The sequence below is a fragment of the Lepisma saccharinum genome, chromosome 5 (genome assembly GCF_977018435.1).
Source record: "Lepisma saccharinum chromosome 5, izLepSacc3.1, whole genome shotgun sequence".
Classification (NCBI taxonomy): domain Eukaryota; kingdom Metazoa; phylum Arthropoda; class Insecta; order Zygentoma; family Lepismatidae; genus Lepisma; species Lepisma saccharinum.
The window spans coordinates 82,211,168-82,228,310 of NC_139233.1; the positions used below are offsets into that span (position 1 = coordinate 82,211,168).

The 17,143-nt window shown below is 35.6% G+C and overlaps 1 protein-coding gene across 4 annotated transcripts in view; it reads left to right on the forward strand.

The window, feature by feature from the left end:
• The window catches only part of GramD1B (GRAM domain containing 1B), a 178,264-nt gene that overhangs the window by 49,586 nt on the left and 111,535 nt on the right, over nucleotides 1–17,143 (forward strand). For all 4 annotated transcript variants that reach the window (XM_083122716.1, XM_083122714.1, XM_083122715.1 and 1 more), the window contains exons 4-6: nucleotides 5,022–5,241; nucleotides 9,062–9,165; nucleotides 14,304–14,480. In XM_083122716.1, coding sequence (XP_082978842.1) covers nucleotides 5,022–5,241; nucleotides 9,062–9,165; nucleotides 14,304–14,480 — 501 coding nt within the window. The remainder of the gene's footprint in view (nucleotides 1–5,021; nucleotides 5,242–9,061; nucleotides 9,166–14,303; nucleotides 14,481–17,143) is intronic.

A 17,143-nucleotide genomic window follows, 5' to 3' on the forward strand; every position in this document is an offset into this window, starting at 1 on the left:
CATGTCTTCTGGAACATCTATCACATTCTTCAGTACTTTTATAACTTCTATCCTGAGGATTAATGAAGTTATTAATTCAAATGTGCTTCAAATGGAATTAATTGAATGGGAAACACAAATGTTCATACATCGTGAAAAAGGAATGTGTCCAAATCTAGTTGCATTTGCTGGGACACAGAAATTTAAACCATATTGACATTGGTCTAGCCAAATATGAGTTCAAACTCCTCTCAAAATTTATCACAATTATTTATGGAACTTTAACTGAAACCACATACAGAAAGATGCATCTGTGCTGTACATGTAAGAACTTCATTTTTCACAATCACAATACAAGAAAATGTTATTCGTTGCCTGCAGATAAAATAACATGCTAGAAATATTTCATGCACACTAGGTTGTGAATATACCTTCAGTAAAAAAAAGTACCCGGAATTTGGCTGGTAAAAGTCGAACATTGGAGGTATCCAGAATTAATTTTGTCCATAGGATGGCAGCACTGTTCTGAATGACCACACAGAGGGGTAGACTAATCTATCCATCAGTTTGTGCACAGCAGCTGTTTACATTAGTTGTGTTGACAAGTGTCCTGCGATTTGCAGAATGGAGACAAATATTGAGCAAATAATTTGTTTGAAATTTTGTGTTGCCAATGGATTGTCGTGTGGTGAATCGTTGAAAATGCTACAAATGGCCTTTGGTGATTCATGTCTGTCAAAAACACAAGTGTATGCATGTGAAAGGAGGCAGAGAAGTTGTTGCTGATTTGTTCTTTTCTGGTCGACCTTCCACATCGACAACTGACGAAAACATCGGAAAAATGAGGACAATGGTGCTTAAAAATTTGTGTGTGAGTCGGAGAGAGAGGCGGCTCGTGAGCTTGGCTTATCACAGGTGTCCGTTCACAACATTTTGACGGTTAGCCATGAAATGCGTCGCAGCACGACTTATTCCGAAGGATGTGAATTTCCTGCAAAAAGCACATCGCAGGGATGTTGCTGAAGACATGATTTCGCGAGCCTCTGCTGACTCAACCTTCATGAAACGCATCATAACTGGTGATGAGACATGAGTATGACATGCAAACAGGTCAACAATCTTCAGAATGGAGCTTCGAAAATTAACCAAATCCCAAAAAATCATTACAAAGGCACTCAAATATTAAGGTCATACTCATTGTTTTCTTTGATTATTGTGGTGTTGCGCACTCAAAATTCCTTCCAGTGGGACAAACTGTGAATAAAGAGTTTTATGTGACCATTATGAGGCGTGTGTGTGAGAATGTTCGCTGTAAATGTCCAGAGATATGGAAAAAACAATTCTTGGATTTTGCACCATGGTAATGGGTCGTCACACACGTCGACTCCTCAACACATGTCCTTACCCAAGCCCAATATTCTCTAGATATGGCTCCGTGTGATTTTTCTCTTTCCGCGATTCAAGTTACCACTTCGGGGAAGGCATTTTGAATCAATTGGATCCATTAAAGGAAATTCGCAGAAAGAACTCAGGGCGATACAGTCTTCTGCGTTTGAAAAGTATTTTGAAGACTGGGTTAAGTGTTGGCATATGTGTGTTGCATTTGATGGGCCCATTTTTGAAGGCGAAAAAATAAATGTTGATGATTAACCACGTATTTTGTCTTTTATTCACAAATTCCAGGTGCTTTTTGTACATATTAGTATTAATGTAATTTTTTAGTCTTTTTCGTAAATTTCACCATGTTTGGCACATATTCTGTAATGAACACTGCAAGAATTGTAAATTTTTGCTAAATATGTTTAATGTTTTCAATAACATTCTCGCAAAAAGTAGTATTTTATGAATTTATTCACATTTAATGTACACAGGTACAGTGATAGTTGTTACTTCAGTATTGTTTTCCCCGAACATTTTTTCAACACGCTGTTTTTCTTCAACACATCATCACAGGTTGGAAATCAAATTCTGGCTACAACTCTGAATACCAATCTCCAGATTCATTATTTCACATATGAGACAATCAAAATACGTATTATAACACTCACAGATCACTTTTACCGAAATGGATGAGTCCGTAAAACACTGCTTTGAAAATGTGTGTTAAGGATGTACAGACATGTTAAATACAACAATGCTGACAATTACAAACTAGCACCATTAAAGTAGCTTGCGGGAATTGCAGAATTTTTTTTGGTAACCATACTCTCTACTAGCTTTACTTTTATCCCATGTTTCCCCAGTCTACAGTGCAATCAATGTGAAAGAACGGCACGACTTTTTATTTGTACTATGAATAATGACTTCTAGTCCTACTTTTGAGCAAGTTCAAATGAAACATTTTCAACCACAACAATCGAATACTTGGATGCCTGTTTAATTTTGGAAAATGACACTCATTGTTGTACCAATCTAAGCGTTTTAAACAATAATTTGATCCTTTGATCACTGACAACAAGTCAAAGGGTGAATAAAATCATCACTCACTTCTACATGCCAGTTAAACGCGAGGTATTCACTATCTTGCACAAATTCATAGGCGAATATTACTAATAACACTTTGGGGCCTATGACCATTCCATCATAGTCTCTGGCATCATGTGCAACCATCGACGTAATTTTTCTCTCACAACCCACGAAGGGTTAATTATTGGCAGATACCCATTGAAATGAGTTTCATTGTACCTTTGACATGTTCCTTTTCTTGTCTGAGTGTTGTCAGATTTGAGCAGATTCTTCTTGCTCTTGAACTTAGGCAGTGGAGTATGGCATTCTTCATACTCCTTAGGTGGTTTGCGGACCTCCCTGATGGTGCAGTGGTATCATTGTCACCTTGTAATCAATGGGGCCCAGGTTCAATACTTGGTGGAGGCACATAGTGGTTCAGACCCCACTTTAAACTGTAGGTTTAGTTTCGATTAGCCTTTCTGTGCATAAAGTGAACTTAAAACAACAAATCAATTCTTGAGGTGGTTTGCTTTCTAGTGTAGGAATCTCTAAGTGTGTGGTGGTTTTCAATGCACAGATGTTGTTTCCAGGACATAGAAATGCCAGGTGTAAGACTAATTGATGGGTGTGTGCTATGCATATGCTGCAGGAAATGTGATAAGAAGCGCTGCTGGAACATGGAAAATTTTCTGTATAAAGGCTTCTTTGATTTCCATTTCTTCTTCAAAGTCCTTGTAAACATCATGCTGGTAGGGCATGCTTACTAGTAGCCTAGTAGTACATGCAAAATGTAATGTAAACTTCCATGAGAATTTCAAATTAGCCATTATTCCCATAGTACAGGGTGGCTACTGACAGGGAATTCTGCGTGAATTATTGGCTTCGGGAATTATGCATGAATTCTGCTTGGATTTTTCTCCGTAAACATGAAAAATTTTAACTTTGATTAATCCAAATCTCATTGAATGTATACATATTTATTAATGTCCTGAGGCAAGTTTTTTACAGTTCAGCTTTTATTTTTATTAAAGAAGGAAAAGAAAAGAAAGCTGCGTGGAAAATAAAACAGAATTCTATTAATCTATTTGCTTTATTAGTATCCTTTTTCAGAACAATCTATCTGACATACAAAAGATTATTACAAGATAAGATATCCTTGAAGTTGATTAGGTAAATTTGAAATAGGTTACTATATTAGGTAACATGTGTGATATGTGTTTGTACATGTATTCTTAGTCTGACTATGTGAAATGTGAAATGTAAACTCCGCACCTTAAATTAAATATATGTGGGTCATTCATTCCATGACAAATCACTGATTTTGATGATATTTCATACACAGCTTTGCTTTGCTCCAAAACCGACACCTGTGAAAGGATTTTGCTGAAATGTGATTATTACTAATTATATGAGGGTTGTTCAAAATGTCATTTTTGAGCAACATGCTCTTTTCAATTAAGTATATATACAGGAATAGGATGAGAAAAGGTGCCAGAAGGGCGGATTAATACAAGTGATGAAGGAGACACTAAACACTTACCACACAAAAAGAAATAGTTCGATATTTCGCGACATATGTCCTTTAGCGCGACACAAATGAAATGTCTCATCATAGGGACGCTGGAGCTCAGTTCATTGCTGATGCAGGACAAATTTCAATCTCATTTTTCTCCCTTATATAAAAAAACACCTCGATAGAACTTTCTCAGTATGAAGAGGAAGGATTGGATGGTAGTTAAAAATATCCAAAAATGAGAAAAAAATATTTTTTGAGCTGTTCAAATTTTACTAAGTTTCAACATTTGATGATCTCATAATATGCAACAGTCTTTCCTCTTTACAAGGAGCTCAAGAAAGCTTCTGTATCTTCATTCGTTTTTTCCTGAGATATACTTAATTGAAAAGATCATGTTGATGACATTTTGAACAACCCTCATATAATTCGTAGTAATCATATTTCAACAAAATCCTTTCACAAATATCGGTTTTTGAGCAAAGCAAAGCTGTGTATGAAATATCAAAATCGGTGCCTATGAGGGTCAACTCTTGCCTGATTTAACATGGAATGATCCATATACCATTCATTTTAATTGAATTAGGGTTTTTGGATACATTGGAATCGCACAGACTCTTTATATTGTCAATATATTTGCATGTGTATGTGTATGGGTGTTGAAAGTTGGTAAGGTTGAAATAATACATCTACTTGTACGCTTGAATTTTTTGTAAGTTTGCCTTGAAAACCGGGAATTATGCTTGAGTTTTATCATGGTCCAATTAGCACACAAGACTGCATTCAGAGGAAGCAACCTAGGAGGATGAGTGCCAACATCATCTCAATAAAAACTGACCATGTTTATTCTATTTACTGCCATTTCTTGATAGTTCACTTCAGTTCATTTGGAACAAAATTTGTTTCAGACCTCAGATTTTATTTGTTTTATTTGGGAAGAAGTATTTGCACCTTCTCTGAACACCAAACACTGAATTTAGGCTCACTAACATAAGCTATCTCTTCTCTATTATAGTAAATATTTGTTTGTTTGTGAGAAATACTTCAAAATGTTAATAAATAATTATCTGTTGTCTCATAGGATAATATAAGCCGGTCCTCAGATTCAGGGCACATACTTGATCTAAACACAAATAGACTGCATGATAGTGGATCTAAGGATCGCAAGGAATCAAGGGGATCTGATAAAACAAGGAAAAAATCTTCATGGTACAATGTTCTCTATCCTACATATAAATCGCGCAGTGAAGACTTTAAGAGGATTTTTAAAGACTTGCCTGGTGAAGAAAGACTGATTGTTGGTGAGTGTTCAAATGTTATTTATAATTGTGAAGTATTTTTTAAACTTTTGTAATTGGATGATTGAATTATTACCACTGACACAAATTCATCAATAATTTTTTTGGTCAAAGTTTCAGAAAATTATCAGCTCTGTGTAACTACTCCCCACAACTCAGAAATGTAAGTTTTCACTTTTTTCATACACAAAGACAATTACAGTAGAGCGTCGATTATCCGAACGTCGGTCAACCGAACGACCGCTTAACCGAACTGTGTACTCCCTCACTTTCTGCTCGTAAGCGTGTAGGCTTGCTTAGACAGACCAAAATAAAGGATTTTTTTAAACGTTAATTTTGTGTACTGTGTGTATTGTTCATGCAAAATGCGTATGTAATATGTACATATTTTTGTTTAATAAACTGTACCACATACTATATATTCCTACTAAAGTTGCCTTTGTACGTTACTTTGTAATACATACTTAAAGAGATGCCTGTTTTTATGAATAAATTTACTGTACAGTACTTCTTTTTGGCAAATAAACATGTACAGTTCGATTATCCGAACAAACCAATTTTCCGAACACCCATGTCCCCCAATTACTTCGGATAATCGACGCTCTACTGTACTTGAAAGCAATGAAAACAAGAGTTATGTTGTGTATTAAAAAAAAGTAGAGAAATAGTAATATTTTTGGAGTGGGAGAAGACATTTTTTTTGTGTTGTGTACAACATGTCATTGTGTCCTTGGCCTTCCCAATCGTGCAGTGGTAGTGTCATCACCTTGTAGTCAAGGGTTCGATACCCAGTAGAGGAACATAGTGGTTCTGATCCCACTTTAAACTGTAGATCCAGTCCCAATTAGCCTTACTGCGCATAAAGTGGTTTTAAAACATCAACACAATGTGCTAATCAATCAATCAATGTGCCCTTATCTGCCAGTACTGAAGTCTGCTTCTGCAGGGTCCCCAGTTACGTTGGCATCAAGAGGAACGAAACAGCCAATGCTGCTGCCAAGTCTACTCATGCAGATTGCGATGTTCTCATTCACTTTCTGTCAGCTAGAGACATGTAGAATATTTTTTGTTGCAGTTATCCCCTTCTTCACACACGGCAGGAAGAGTGGGGTGCGAGAACAGGGAGCAAGCTTCGCACTATCAATTTCAAGTGCATGGCATTCCTTGTACTGTCTCTTCCATTGAGAGGAGGTAATTTTAATGCAGCTTCAAATTAGATGCAGCCTTCTCACACATTGCCATTTGCTGCAACTGCTGGAGCCTCCACTGTGACATGTCCACAGTCTTTTTAAATGTTCGGCACATACTTCTCAGATATATCAATTTTAATATCCTCAGACAGAGTTCCCAGCGAAATATCGCCCATGCTGGTAGATGGTGGCAATGTTTTAACTAATGTTTTTAGCTTTGTGAGAAGAGCAGGCCTCTCTCTGAGTTTTTTTACTGTGCTCTTGCCTGAAGATTCTATGTTGAGGGAAGAAACATTAGAACAGTGGCAACAGTTTTCCAGTTCCCAAGCACGTGGTGCAACATGTGTAATATTGCAGTGGAAATTGTTACTATTTCTTCAGCTAACTCCCTCAAAGTCCATCGCCGATCCACCTCCAGTAGTGACTGAATCAAATTGCATCATGCACCTCGAGACTAGGATGCCCTGCACATGGCGCATCCTCCACACTATGACGTCCTTGTTGAAAGGCTGATATCCAATTACCATTGTCCGATATTGCCACAGCAGGGTGTCTTACCAGTCAACAATTTCAACAAATCATCAAGACATTATTCTTCTCGTCAAGAATTTTTGCTATTTGTTACAGTATTGTGAACTTACATTGTTATATATCTGTACAGGGATTTGATAAACAAAATGTATTGAGTTGTGGTTAAAATTTGTTCACTTTGTTTCTTAAGAATTACATTCTTGCACACGTTAAAGTTTGTAAAGATATTAGTCATTCCTCATCCAGGATGATGTCATCATCATCATCATCCTTCGCCGTTTGCTGCCTCTGGCTGGGTTGGGATAGAAGTCAAGGCTCTCAATTTTTTTCTGGTCTTCCACCACTCCTCTCTTTCCACGGTGTTTCAATCTTGTCCTCTTCTCCTAACACTCTCCGCTCCTTTTTCCACTGATATCTTGGCCTCCCCCTTGGCCTTATTCCCACTCCTTCTTGTGAATTATAAGCTTTGGTCTTTCTGCATCCGTACATAATTATTGGCGCATAGTATGTGTTATATATTACCCTCTTGCATTTCATAGGTACATCCCTGTTTCATATTAATCTTCGAACGCATTGGTAGAGTCCACCACCAATTTGTCCTCTTCTGTTTACCTCCTCATTTATTCTTCCACTTCTCTCAATTATGCTTCCTAGATATTTTATGCTCTCCACTACCCTCAACTCTTCCGTGTCCATCTTTATTCTTGGCTCATTTCTGTCTCTGTTTCTTGTTATTAGCACCTCTTTATTTTCTGCACTGGATTTCATTCCTGCTCTTGTGATTTCCTCATTCCAACTATCAAGCTGTCTGTAGTTCTTCTTCCCAAGATGAAGTCTCAAGCATTAATTTTTTACATGCGGCAAGTCCAAATCTCTTTTAAAGTAAAACTTTTTTTTTTTCATTGAATAAAAAGATCTATTTTCTTAATTTCCAGCTATATCTAAGTAGGGGGCCATTAAAAAGATATTAAGAAAAAGGTAAAAAAATTTCAGGAAAAAGTCATGAAAAGTCATAATTTTGGATTTGTTATTTTTGTAGACACCCTGCACAGGCTTCTCAGAAACGAGCAGTCTGTTGCGTTTCTGCCACATACAACCTCATTCTTAATCCATGCATGCTGCTCACTCTTCCAAAACATCACCTGAGAGCAGTACAGTTTCACAACACCACTTCACAGCTCCATATTTGTTCTTCTGCATACATTGCACTAGCAACAATGAATGTGTTGAACAGTATGCCTTCCTTATAAATGTACCGAGAACATCAATGTCCTATCTTGATCACATGTGGCCACTACTTTCTTTCCAACCCTCGTACTGTGTTAGGGTGACACATATTGTATCTACCAAGTTCAAATGGCAACAGAAGGACTTGCTTGGAATAACTTTATACGGTTATGAAATGAATGTACACACACAGGCATTTTGTACAGTGTATAATGTGGAGAATACAGATGCCAGTGCACCTTGAAAATAATGTCCTCTAAATGTTCTCCTTCTGCTTGAATGCACTGTTCAGTGTGATGCAGGAAGGACATGACGTGAGTCTCAACATGTCCTATGGAATAGTATGTGTTTCACGGTGACAGATGATTCACAACATTACCCGTGGCTCTCCACTGTCTAACCCACCTCCGAATGCTGTGTGTTTGTGGAACAGGTGCATGGCGATCTTCATTGTTCCGCCGCAGTGCTTGGTCCCTGTTTGGTTCATCTATCGCCACAATCCGTGTCTGCACTGGCCAACGCTCAATAATAATAATGATGATAATAAATTTCTTTATTAAGCGGGCGAGGTTCAGCCTATAGGCTGCTCTGCCTCCTAACCCTAAACTAATTGCCTGACTCCCAACTCTCCACGGATGTAGGTATGCCACACATGTCCACCTGCATTCTGACAGGGTTGCCAACTCGAATTGGTATATACAATTAGTGCCACCCTGTATTTTCCATGATTTTGTGTGTTTTGTCTGTGGTGAGTAAATTACCACCACATGATACTTTCTCTGAGTACCTTGGTCTTGTCAACCAAACTAGTCTTCTAATTTATCTCTTGTTGAAGTTGAAAAATTTATAATAATTTGTATACTTTCTCATTACAGATTATTCGTGTGCTTTACAGAAAGACATTCTGGTTCATGGTCGACTATATGTATCACAGAACTATTTGTGTTTTTATGCCAATATATTTAGGTGGGAGACCTCAGTAAGTATTATTCATTATTGATTTGTGTGCAGATAATTTTTGTTCCATAAGAAATGCATGTTAATATTACAACATGCCATATTGTAGCATATTGTAAATTCTATGGGCCAAGTGGCCAAAATCAAGAATTTAGTACAAATTGGGGGTACTAATTTTCCTTCATGCCATGAGTGTGTAAGAATAGCGAAAAAACATGATTCCCATTTCAAAGTGGTAGCTAATAGAAATGGCAGACAATCCAAGATGGCAGATAATATTTTTTTAAAAAACTACTACATCTCTGAAACTAATAGTCCCATTTTAATGTTCTTTTTTTCCAACTTTTTAAGCATTCCAACTGAAAGCTTAAAATATTGTGTATTTGATGCTATCTTAGGATTTTCAATATGAATTTGAATTTGATTTTAAAATTTTGGGTGCATCAGCACTTGGGCTATTTTGAACCAGTCACATTATACGGGGTCCAACCACTTACCATTACAAATAACAACTCTAATGTAGCATAAACAAAATCTTAAAATATTCTGACTTCCTTTAAAAGCTGAGGCTGTAAATTGCCACTCAGCACACATAAGGACAAAGAACAGGACAACACACACAATTATACTGGCCATAGGACCAGTTGCCAGAGCTTCATTTGTCTGTCAGTCCAGGGTGTACTATGTGGAAGTCAGGTTGACAATTGGGTGTACTACGTGGAGGGTCAGCCCTTGCACCCCGATTTTCAATATGAGAAACCATTAATTAGTAAATCATGGATTAGTAAAAAAAATTCATATTTATTCCGTAATAATTTTATGTATCATTAATTTACTAATAATCTAGACATCAGAGAAGAAAATGTTCCAAACAAAAATTGTAGTGCAAATGCTTGTCTTCAGTTTGAGATATTACACTTCTTGGCTTTAACCTCAGAATTCACATAAAACAAATGAATTATGTAGAGTGTACAGCAAATGTTTCTAGCCAGTTATGTCTTTAGTTCCCTTTAACTACATCTGGGTCACAGTGTAAAAGTATTTGAATTAAACTGTCCTTTAGGCCTCCCCGATGGCGCAGTGGTAGCGTCCTCGCCTTGTAATCAAGGGGTTCCGGGTCCCGGGTCCGATACCCGGTGGAGGCACATAGTGGGTCGGATCCTACTTTAAGCTGTAGGTCCAGTCCCAATTAGCCTTACTGTGCATAAAGTGGACTTAAAACACCAAATCAATCAATCAATAAACTGTCCTTTACTATTTTCATGCAAAAATATTTTTCATTCAGAGTTCGGGAACTTTTAAATCACTCTGTAGCAAAGAAAAGCCTACAAAATGACAACTTTTGACTTACTTTTTACCCTTTACTGTATTTACACTTGTTTAATGTGCACCCTGGTTTTTCATGGGGAAAAGCGACTAACAATTATATCTCATATATAATGCATAGTACAATTCAGGTTCAAGAAATGGCTTTCTTAGTTGTAGGTCTTAAAGCTGCTGCTATGCCCATCAAAAGGCCAGCAAATGAGTCTAACATAACAATGTTGTAGGGCCTACATGTTAGCCACATTGATGTGGTTATATTGGTCACAGCTTTTATTGGAGCTTTAGAGCAATATTTTCCAAATGTAGTTTATGAAGTTATTTATTGGTTATGTGTAGGTTCTAACTTTGGTGTAAGACTTTTGCTCATTCCTTCTTTACTTTTTCTAATAAAAACATGAAAATATGCTTTTTCTGTGACTAATGTAAGAACTAGGGATGTGCCGAAGCCGATTACAGATGTATGAAAATCGGCAGAAATTGACATATCGGTATCGGATTCGGCAAAAATCCGATATTTAAACCGGTACAGATTATACTAGAGTTTTACCTTCTAATAAGTTTTATATTGTAGTTATGTAAGATTTATTGAAAATTTGGATATGATTCGTCATTATTGTAGAGTTTTTGTAATAAAACTATTGCAAACTCTCATTCAGAGGATCAACTTAACTATAAATCGGAAATAAAACAGTACATTGCTGAACCAGGTTCTGCTGTTGTATTGGAAATTCAAAAATGACTATTCAAACCTGAAGCAAGTGCTGAGCAAATACTTGAGCATACCTGCTGCATCAGTATTCAGTGATTGAGTGTTCAGTGTTGCTGAACAGATTTGCGATAAGAGAAGAAGTAGATTACTTCCTGAAGTGCTTCCAAATCTCGTATTTCTGAAGTTGAATCTGGCAGAACAGGAATTCATTTCGCATTTCAAAGAACTGCTTATGTACTAATGTTAAATCTCTAGGTTCACATAACCTTTTGTAGATGCAAATGTACATTCGCATCTCTTAAGAATATATATGTATATACATATGATATGCAATAGAAATGTACATACCAAATTTATTTTTGTCATGCAGAAAATAACATCCCATTTCTGTTTAATAATCTTACGTATCGGAATCGGTTAAATATCGGCATCAGTTCCAAAAATTATCAGTGAGTACATCGGCATCGGTAAATTTTCAGCTTCTTCACATCCCTAGTAAGAACTATACGAGGCACATTCAGGACCATCAAACTAACAGTTAGCAGCACACGATATCTTCCATTAAGCAATTTACTCACTCCATACATGTCATATTGTTTGGCCAGTAATACATTTTAATTATTATTTTCTTTTTCCTTATTTTCTCTTTCATCCAAAGTACCATAAAAATCGGAAGGTTCCTTTTTTTGTGATGAGCTTATTTCAACAGCATTGCACATTAGTGTCACCATCTTGAATGGAATACTGTTGCCATATTCAGAAACTGTAGAATTTAAGCTTTACAACGATATATAACATCATATGGTTCCGTAAACCTGAAAAATTAATGCAAGTGTCACAAAAATCACGGTTTCATGTTGGCTGTCCGAATTATTCCGTGCCTAATACGCATCACAGTTTTTGAGGGCAAAAATATTGGAAAAGAAGTGTGCATTGTACATGAGTAAATACGGTATTTTATGAGATTAAAAGAGTTAAATTATAATACTAAATAGTCCCTGCTCCTAGCCATGTAGATGATGTACCATCCCTTTTGGGATGTTAAGTAAATTCATTTTATATCAAATAAATGGTCATAACTTTACTTTTGCATTATGGCTCAGTAAGCTATCGCAAGAACAATTATTGCAATTAAACTATGGCAACGTTATACTATTTGACACTGTAGGAAACGCAAATTCTTACTTGACTGTGCAAACATTCCTTTTCAAGAAATGTTTCCCATTTATGCACAAGACAAGATGTACTAAGTTTGGAAAGGCCTAGGAGAGATGAATGGATTACTGATTACAAATATTATTCTGAAACAGGCTGTGATAACGAACACACAGTCTATACACATTATATCATGTTAAAAGTTTAATTAATAATAAGGACTATGGATGAAGGACATTTTGTAAATTTAATATACAATGTAATGAAAATGAATTAAGTACAGAGGCATTAAATTTGTCACGTATATCCCCACAGGTGCCTAATTTGTGCTAAATTTGAATTTGCCTTTACATGTCTCTCCCCAAATTGTGCTTACACCTTCCTAGATTGAATGTTCTGGATAAACACTGGAATTAGTTAACATTTGTTTTCTTTATTTCTTGGTTGTATACAACAGGACATTTTAAGGTCTAAAAGAGATTTTTTTTGACATACAACATGGAAATTTGCATATGGGCTAGGAACACCAATGTGGTGGAATTTCTCCAAAAGGAGGTGACTGGCCACAGAATTATCAAATTGAGAAGCAGCGTTCCTTTCCCTGATAGAAGGGATTTAAAAGAAGTCAAGGTCACCTCCCCTATCTGGAGAGTCCACAAGTTGGAGAAAGCTTATCATGCACTAAGGGGCAAGGTGGATATATTTAAATTGGGTGATTTTTTTGAAAAAGAAAAATCACTGATTGAATCACTTTAAATAAATAATTTATAGAATAATGTACATAAAGATTTTGTATATATCAAAATCACTTTTCTTGAAAGTACATTAATCTTGTAATCATTAAATGGTGTTTATTGGGCTTTAAGAAGAAAACGAAAGGAAACAAAATATATGTACTGATGGTGTGAAGCTCATGTGAAAGGAAATGTAATATGTAAACTAAACACACTTGCATATCTCTTGATTTAAAATTCAATATTTTTTATAGCAAAAGTAGCAAACATTTTGTGCAGAAAAATATATATACAAAATACTAATCATGTTAAACTGTAAATAGTATCATTATCATTAACACTAGAAGGAGGGACCTGTCATTTTGACGGGTGGCCCCCATTTATATAATAATTTTGACAATGTTAAGTTTACTCTATGGCTTCCATGATTTAACTTAACATGAATAACACAATCATTCTGCTGAGACTATTCGTTCTGTATTTGTCCCTCCATTAGCCACAGTAGAATGCAGAATTTGTAACAAATGGTTATAATGATATGAAAATAAAAGAAATAAAGAAACACTGGAGTTATTACACACTCAGAATAAAAGCAGTGGAAAATATTGCAAGGAAAAATTGTACCCATCGAAATTACAAGTTAGTTCTAATTGGTTACTAGGAAATTACCATCCTCCTAGTGTTAAACTGTAAATAAACATGTCAGCTGATATTTTCCAAACTATGATTAAAAGAATTTCCAAACTACAGAAACAAAGTTACAATTATAGAGTACATCCTGAATACAGTAACAGAAACAGAACAATGTATTTTTACATACAATTTTTAATTTGCTTTCATCAAACTGTTGAAAGAAAATTAAAAATTGTATGTAAATATACATTGTTCAAATATTTACAGGGCCGTTTCCTACAGAAAGCCTTTCTATAAAAAATATATCTACATGCATGGTGCCAAAAACTATACAAACAAGTTTAAGCATGGTTTTTTTTTTCAATTTTAAAATCTATTTAAATAAAAAAAAATCATCAAAAATGATTTTTTTTAAAAATCATGATTTTTATGCACTCTGCTAAGGGGCAAATAGTTGTTAAAGAAATGCATAAAACAAAGACAGGTGTGAAAGGAAGAGAAAAAAACTTATTTGAAAGCACAGTTGTGTCATTGCCAATTACATAGATGACCCACAGTGTGTGCTGCTGCTAATTGATTTCAAATGTTTTCATTTTCCTGCAGGTATCCATCAAGTGGAAAGACGTCACAGCAATTACAAAGGAGAAAACTGCCTTAGTCATTCCAAATGCAATCCAAATATGTACAGAAAGTGAGAAACATTTTTTTACGTCATTTGGAGCAAGAGATAAGACATATCTTATGCTGTTTAGAGTATGGCAAAATGCATTGATGGATCAAGTAAGTATTCACAAAAGGTATGTGTGCATTTTTGTGGAGAATGAAACTCTGGAGGTGTAAGATGAAAACATATCACTATGAACTTGAAGGAAATATCCTCCCCCTCCCCCTCTCTCTGTATAATTATAATGATCCCCTGTGTATTAAATAGCCTTTATACTCCTTGTATTCTCTTAAGAAAGTACACGTTATTTTTTACTGACTGGTCATGTGCATCAATAAAAATAAAAATCAGGAAAGGGTCATTGGAATATTTCATTGCATGAAGGCAATCTTCATCACTGATCTTGGTCTAGGAACATCGAAACGAGTTTATCTTCTGATCGGCATTTGCTGCCGTTTTGGTGTCTGAACCTGGTTTACGATACTGACGCATCAACTACAGGCAATTGTTTTTAAATAGAAATGTGGCGGAAAGTGGTATTGAGGATGTGCAAATACTAGAGGTGTTTTGTGTACTGTTGTGAGTTTATGCAAAAATTGGCTAAAAATTAATTTTATGTTCTGTGGTCCAAAAATGTAATGTTTCAGAATACTTTCTACCTCATGCCAGTCAGTTTGTTGCCCTTTTCTTCATGTTTTCCTAACCTATTTTTATTTGTTTTACTTCCCTTATTTTGACACCAGTTTGGGCATCAAAGACCCCTTAGAAGAATCCATGCTTTCTCCTTTTGTGTTGTGCCATCAGGTTTTTTTTTTACATTATATTACATCCTGTACTTGTCAACATGGTTGATTGGTACGCCCATTCAAATTCAGTAAAGTTTGTTGTCCGAATTATTTTTTCTCTTCTATGTTGCAACTTTAATCGCACTGTGCTACCTTAGGTTGTTCTTGATGGTATTAGTTGAACAGGGTATGCAAGCCAACCAATCAGTTGTAGCCTTACAAATTAATCTTGGATCAATTGAATGGAATCTCGGGAATGTAATTTTTCGTTTGTGCAATACTAAGGTGTCTGTCTACCAGTCATGAGAGCCAAGAAAATGTAAAGAAATCAACAAGTAGGTCAAGAAGAAAAGAAATTATACTTGTGGTCGAGATATTTTCTATGACAATGACTGATTGATTGGTTGAGTTTACTTTACTTCTTTTTTCTGCCCCTTTGGCTAATCACGAAGATGAAGATGAATGGTGCTAAGATAATATGGATGAAGGGAGAACCACAAATATATAGGGATGAAAACACAAGCCCCACATAAAATTTTTCTGGCTACAAGTCCAGATGCCAGAGTCTCGTTAGTCTGCCAAATCCAGTCAAAGATGCATTAATAGATAAAGCAAGTCTAGTTCTCTTGTTCAATACAGCTGCAGTTTTGATCTTGACTGGCCTTTTGGTAGGGGTTTTTCATAAAATAAATATTTATTTTCTTAATTGCTAATTTCCAACTTTACCTAAGTAGGGGTCGTGGAAATAAAAGTTAAAAAAATGAAAGAAAATGTGTAGAATTTTGTATTTGTTAATTTTGTACACACCCTATATGCAAATCTTGAAACCAAGTACATTTAGAGTGGATTAAAATTGAACTCGTATACATAATGTATCCATGAGCCAGTCAGAAGAGTAGCAAGAAAAAATATTGTGTATATACAATGGAACATTGATTTTATGTTTTTCAGGGGACCAAGCTGAAAGAACTTAAAATGCGGAAAAATGTAAAATGAAAATTTTATAACATTTTTCTGTGTTGGGTCCATGAAGATTGAATGTGTAATGAAAGACAATGAAAATCCAGGAATGTAATATCGAGGTTCTACTTTAGTTGTATATGTAGTAGTTGATATTCCCAAATCTCTTAGATGACATCCTTAGCAACTATTTAAACATTTAAACTTGTTTACTCAGGAGCACTGCTATGCTACAATGAAAAGTGTCACAAGAGCAACATATGTAATGCCACAATAATAATGTGTTTTTCATTTTGAAAATTGTTTATTACTGTTAAGCTGTTTGTCCATTAATTTTTCAAACAAAATAAAATTGATAACTAGGGAATGAATTTTAAGGTGCAAAATTATGGTCGGGAAAGGCAAAAAAAAGGTTCTGAAAATGTTTTCAAAAAGGTGCAAGAAAAGGTGCTGATAAAATGCCTTTATTCAATGCTCCCTTTATCTACGCCTTCTGTATATAATGCGTGCGAACTGCATAGAGAACTGTGGTTCTGCCGAATAGGTTTTGTTGAAGTTTGTGTGGTCTCGCGGGTTTTGCTACATTACCTTCGGAACTATTGGGGCTGCAATGATTATAGTTTTATACCATTTTATAGCTCTTGTTTTGCTCTACAAAATGAGACTATATGCTTTTATGTAGCTGCTCAAGAAGAAAGTGGGAAAGAAGAACATCTGTCCACATTTAAATTCCTTACCTTTTAAGTAACATTTTCTAATGTACAAATGATTTACACCCTTAATCTTATGTGAAACTGATTTGCACTTTTTTGCAATGATTAATTATCTATGTTTCAGGGTATGCAAACTGTGGCAGCACATTAATATACTGTAATAAAGTACTCACTTACCTGCAAAACTGATTTTTCGAAGTTCTATCTTTGGTATCAAAACTTAGGACTGTCAGTAATGCTTTAAGTGTGCTTAATGTGCTGTGGTGAATTAGGTTTTCCTTTGTTAATTTTTCTCTGTGCCTCTGCATATCTTTGTCATGA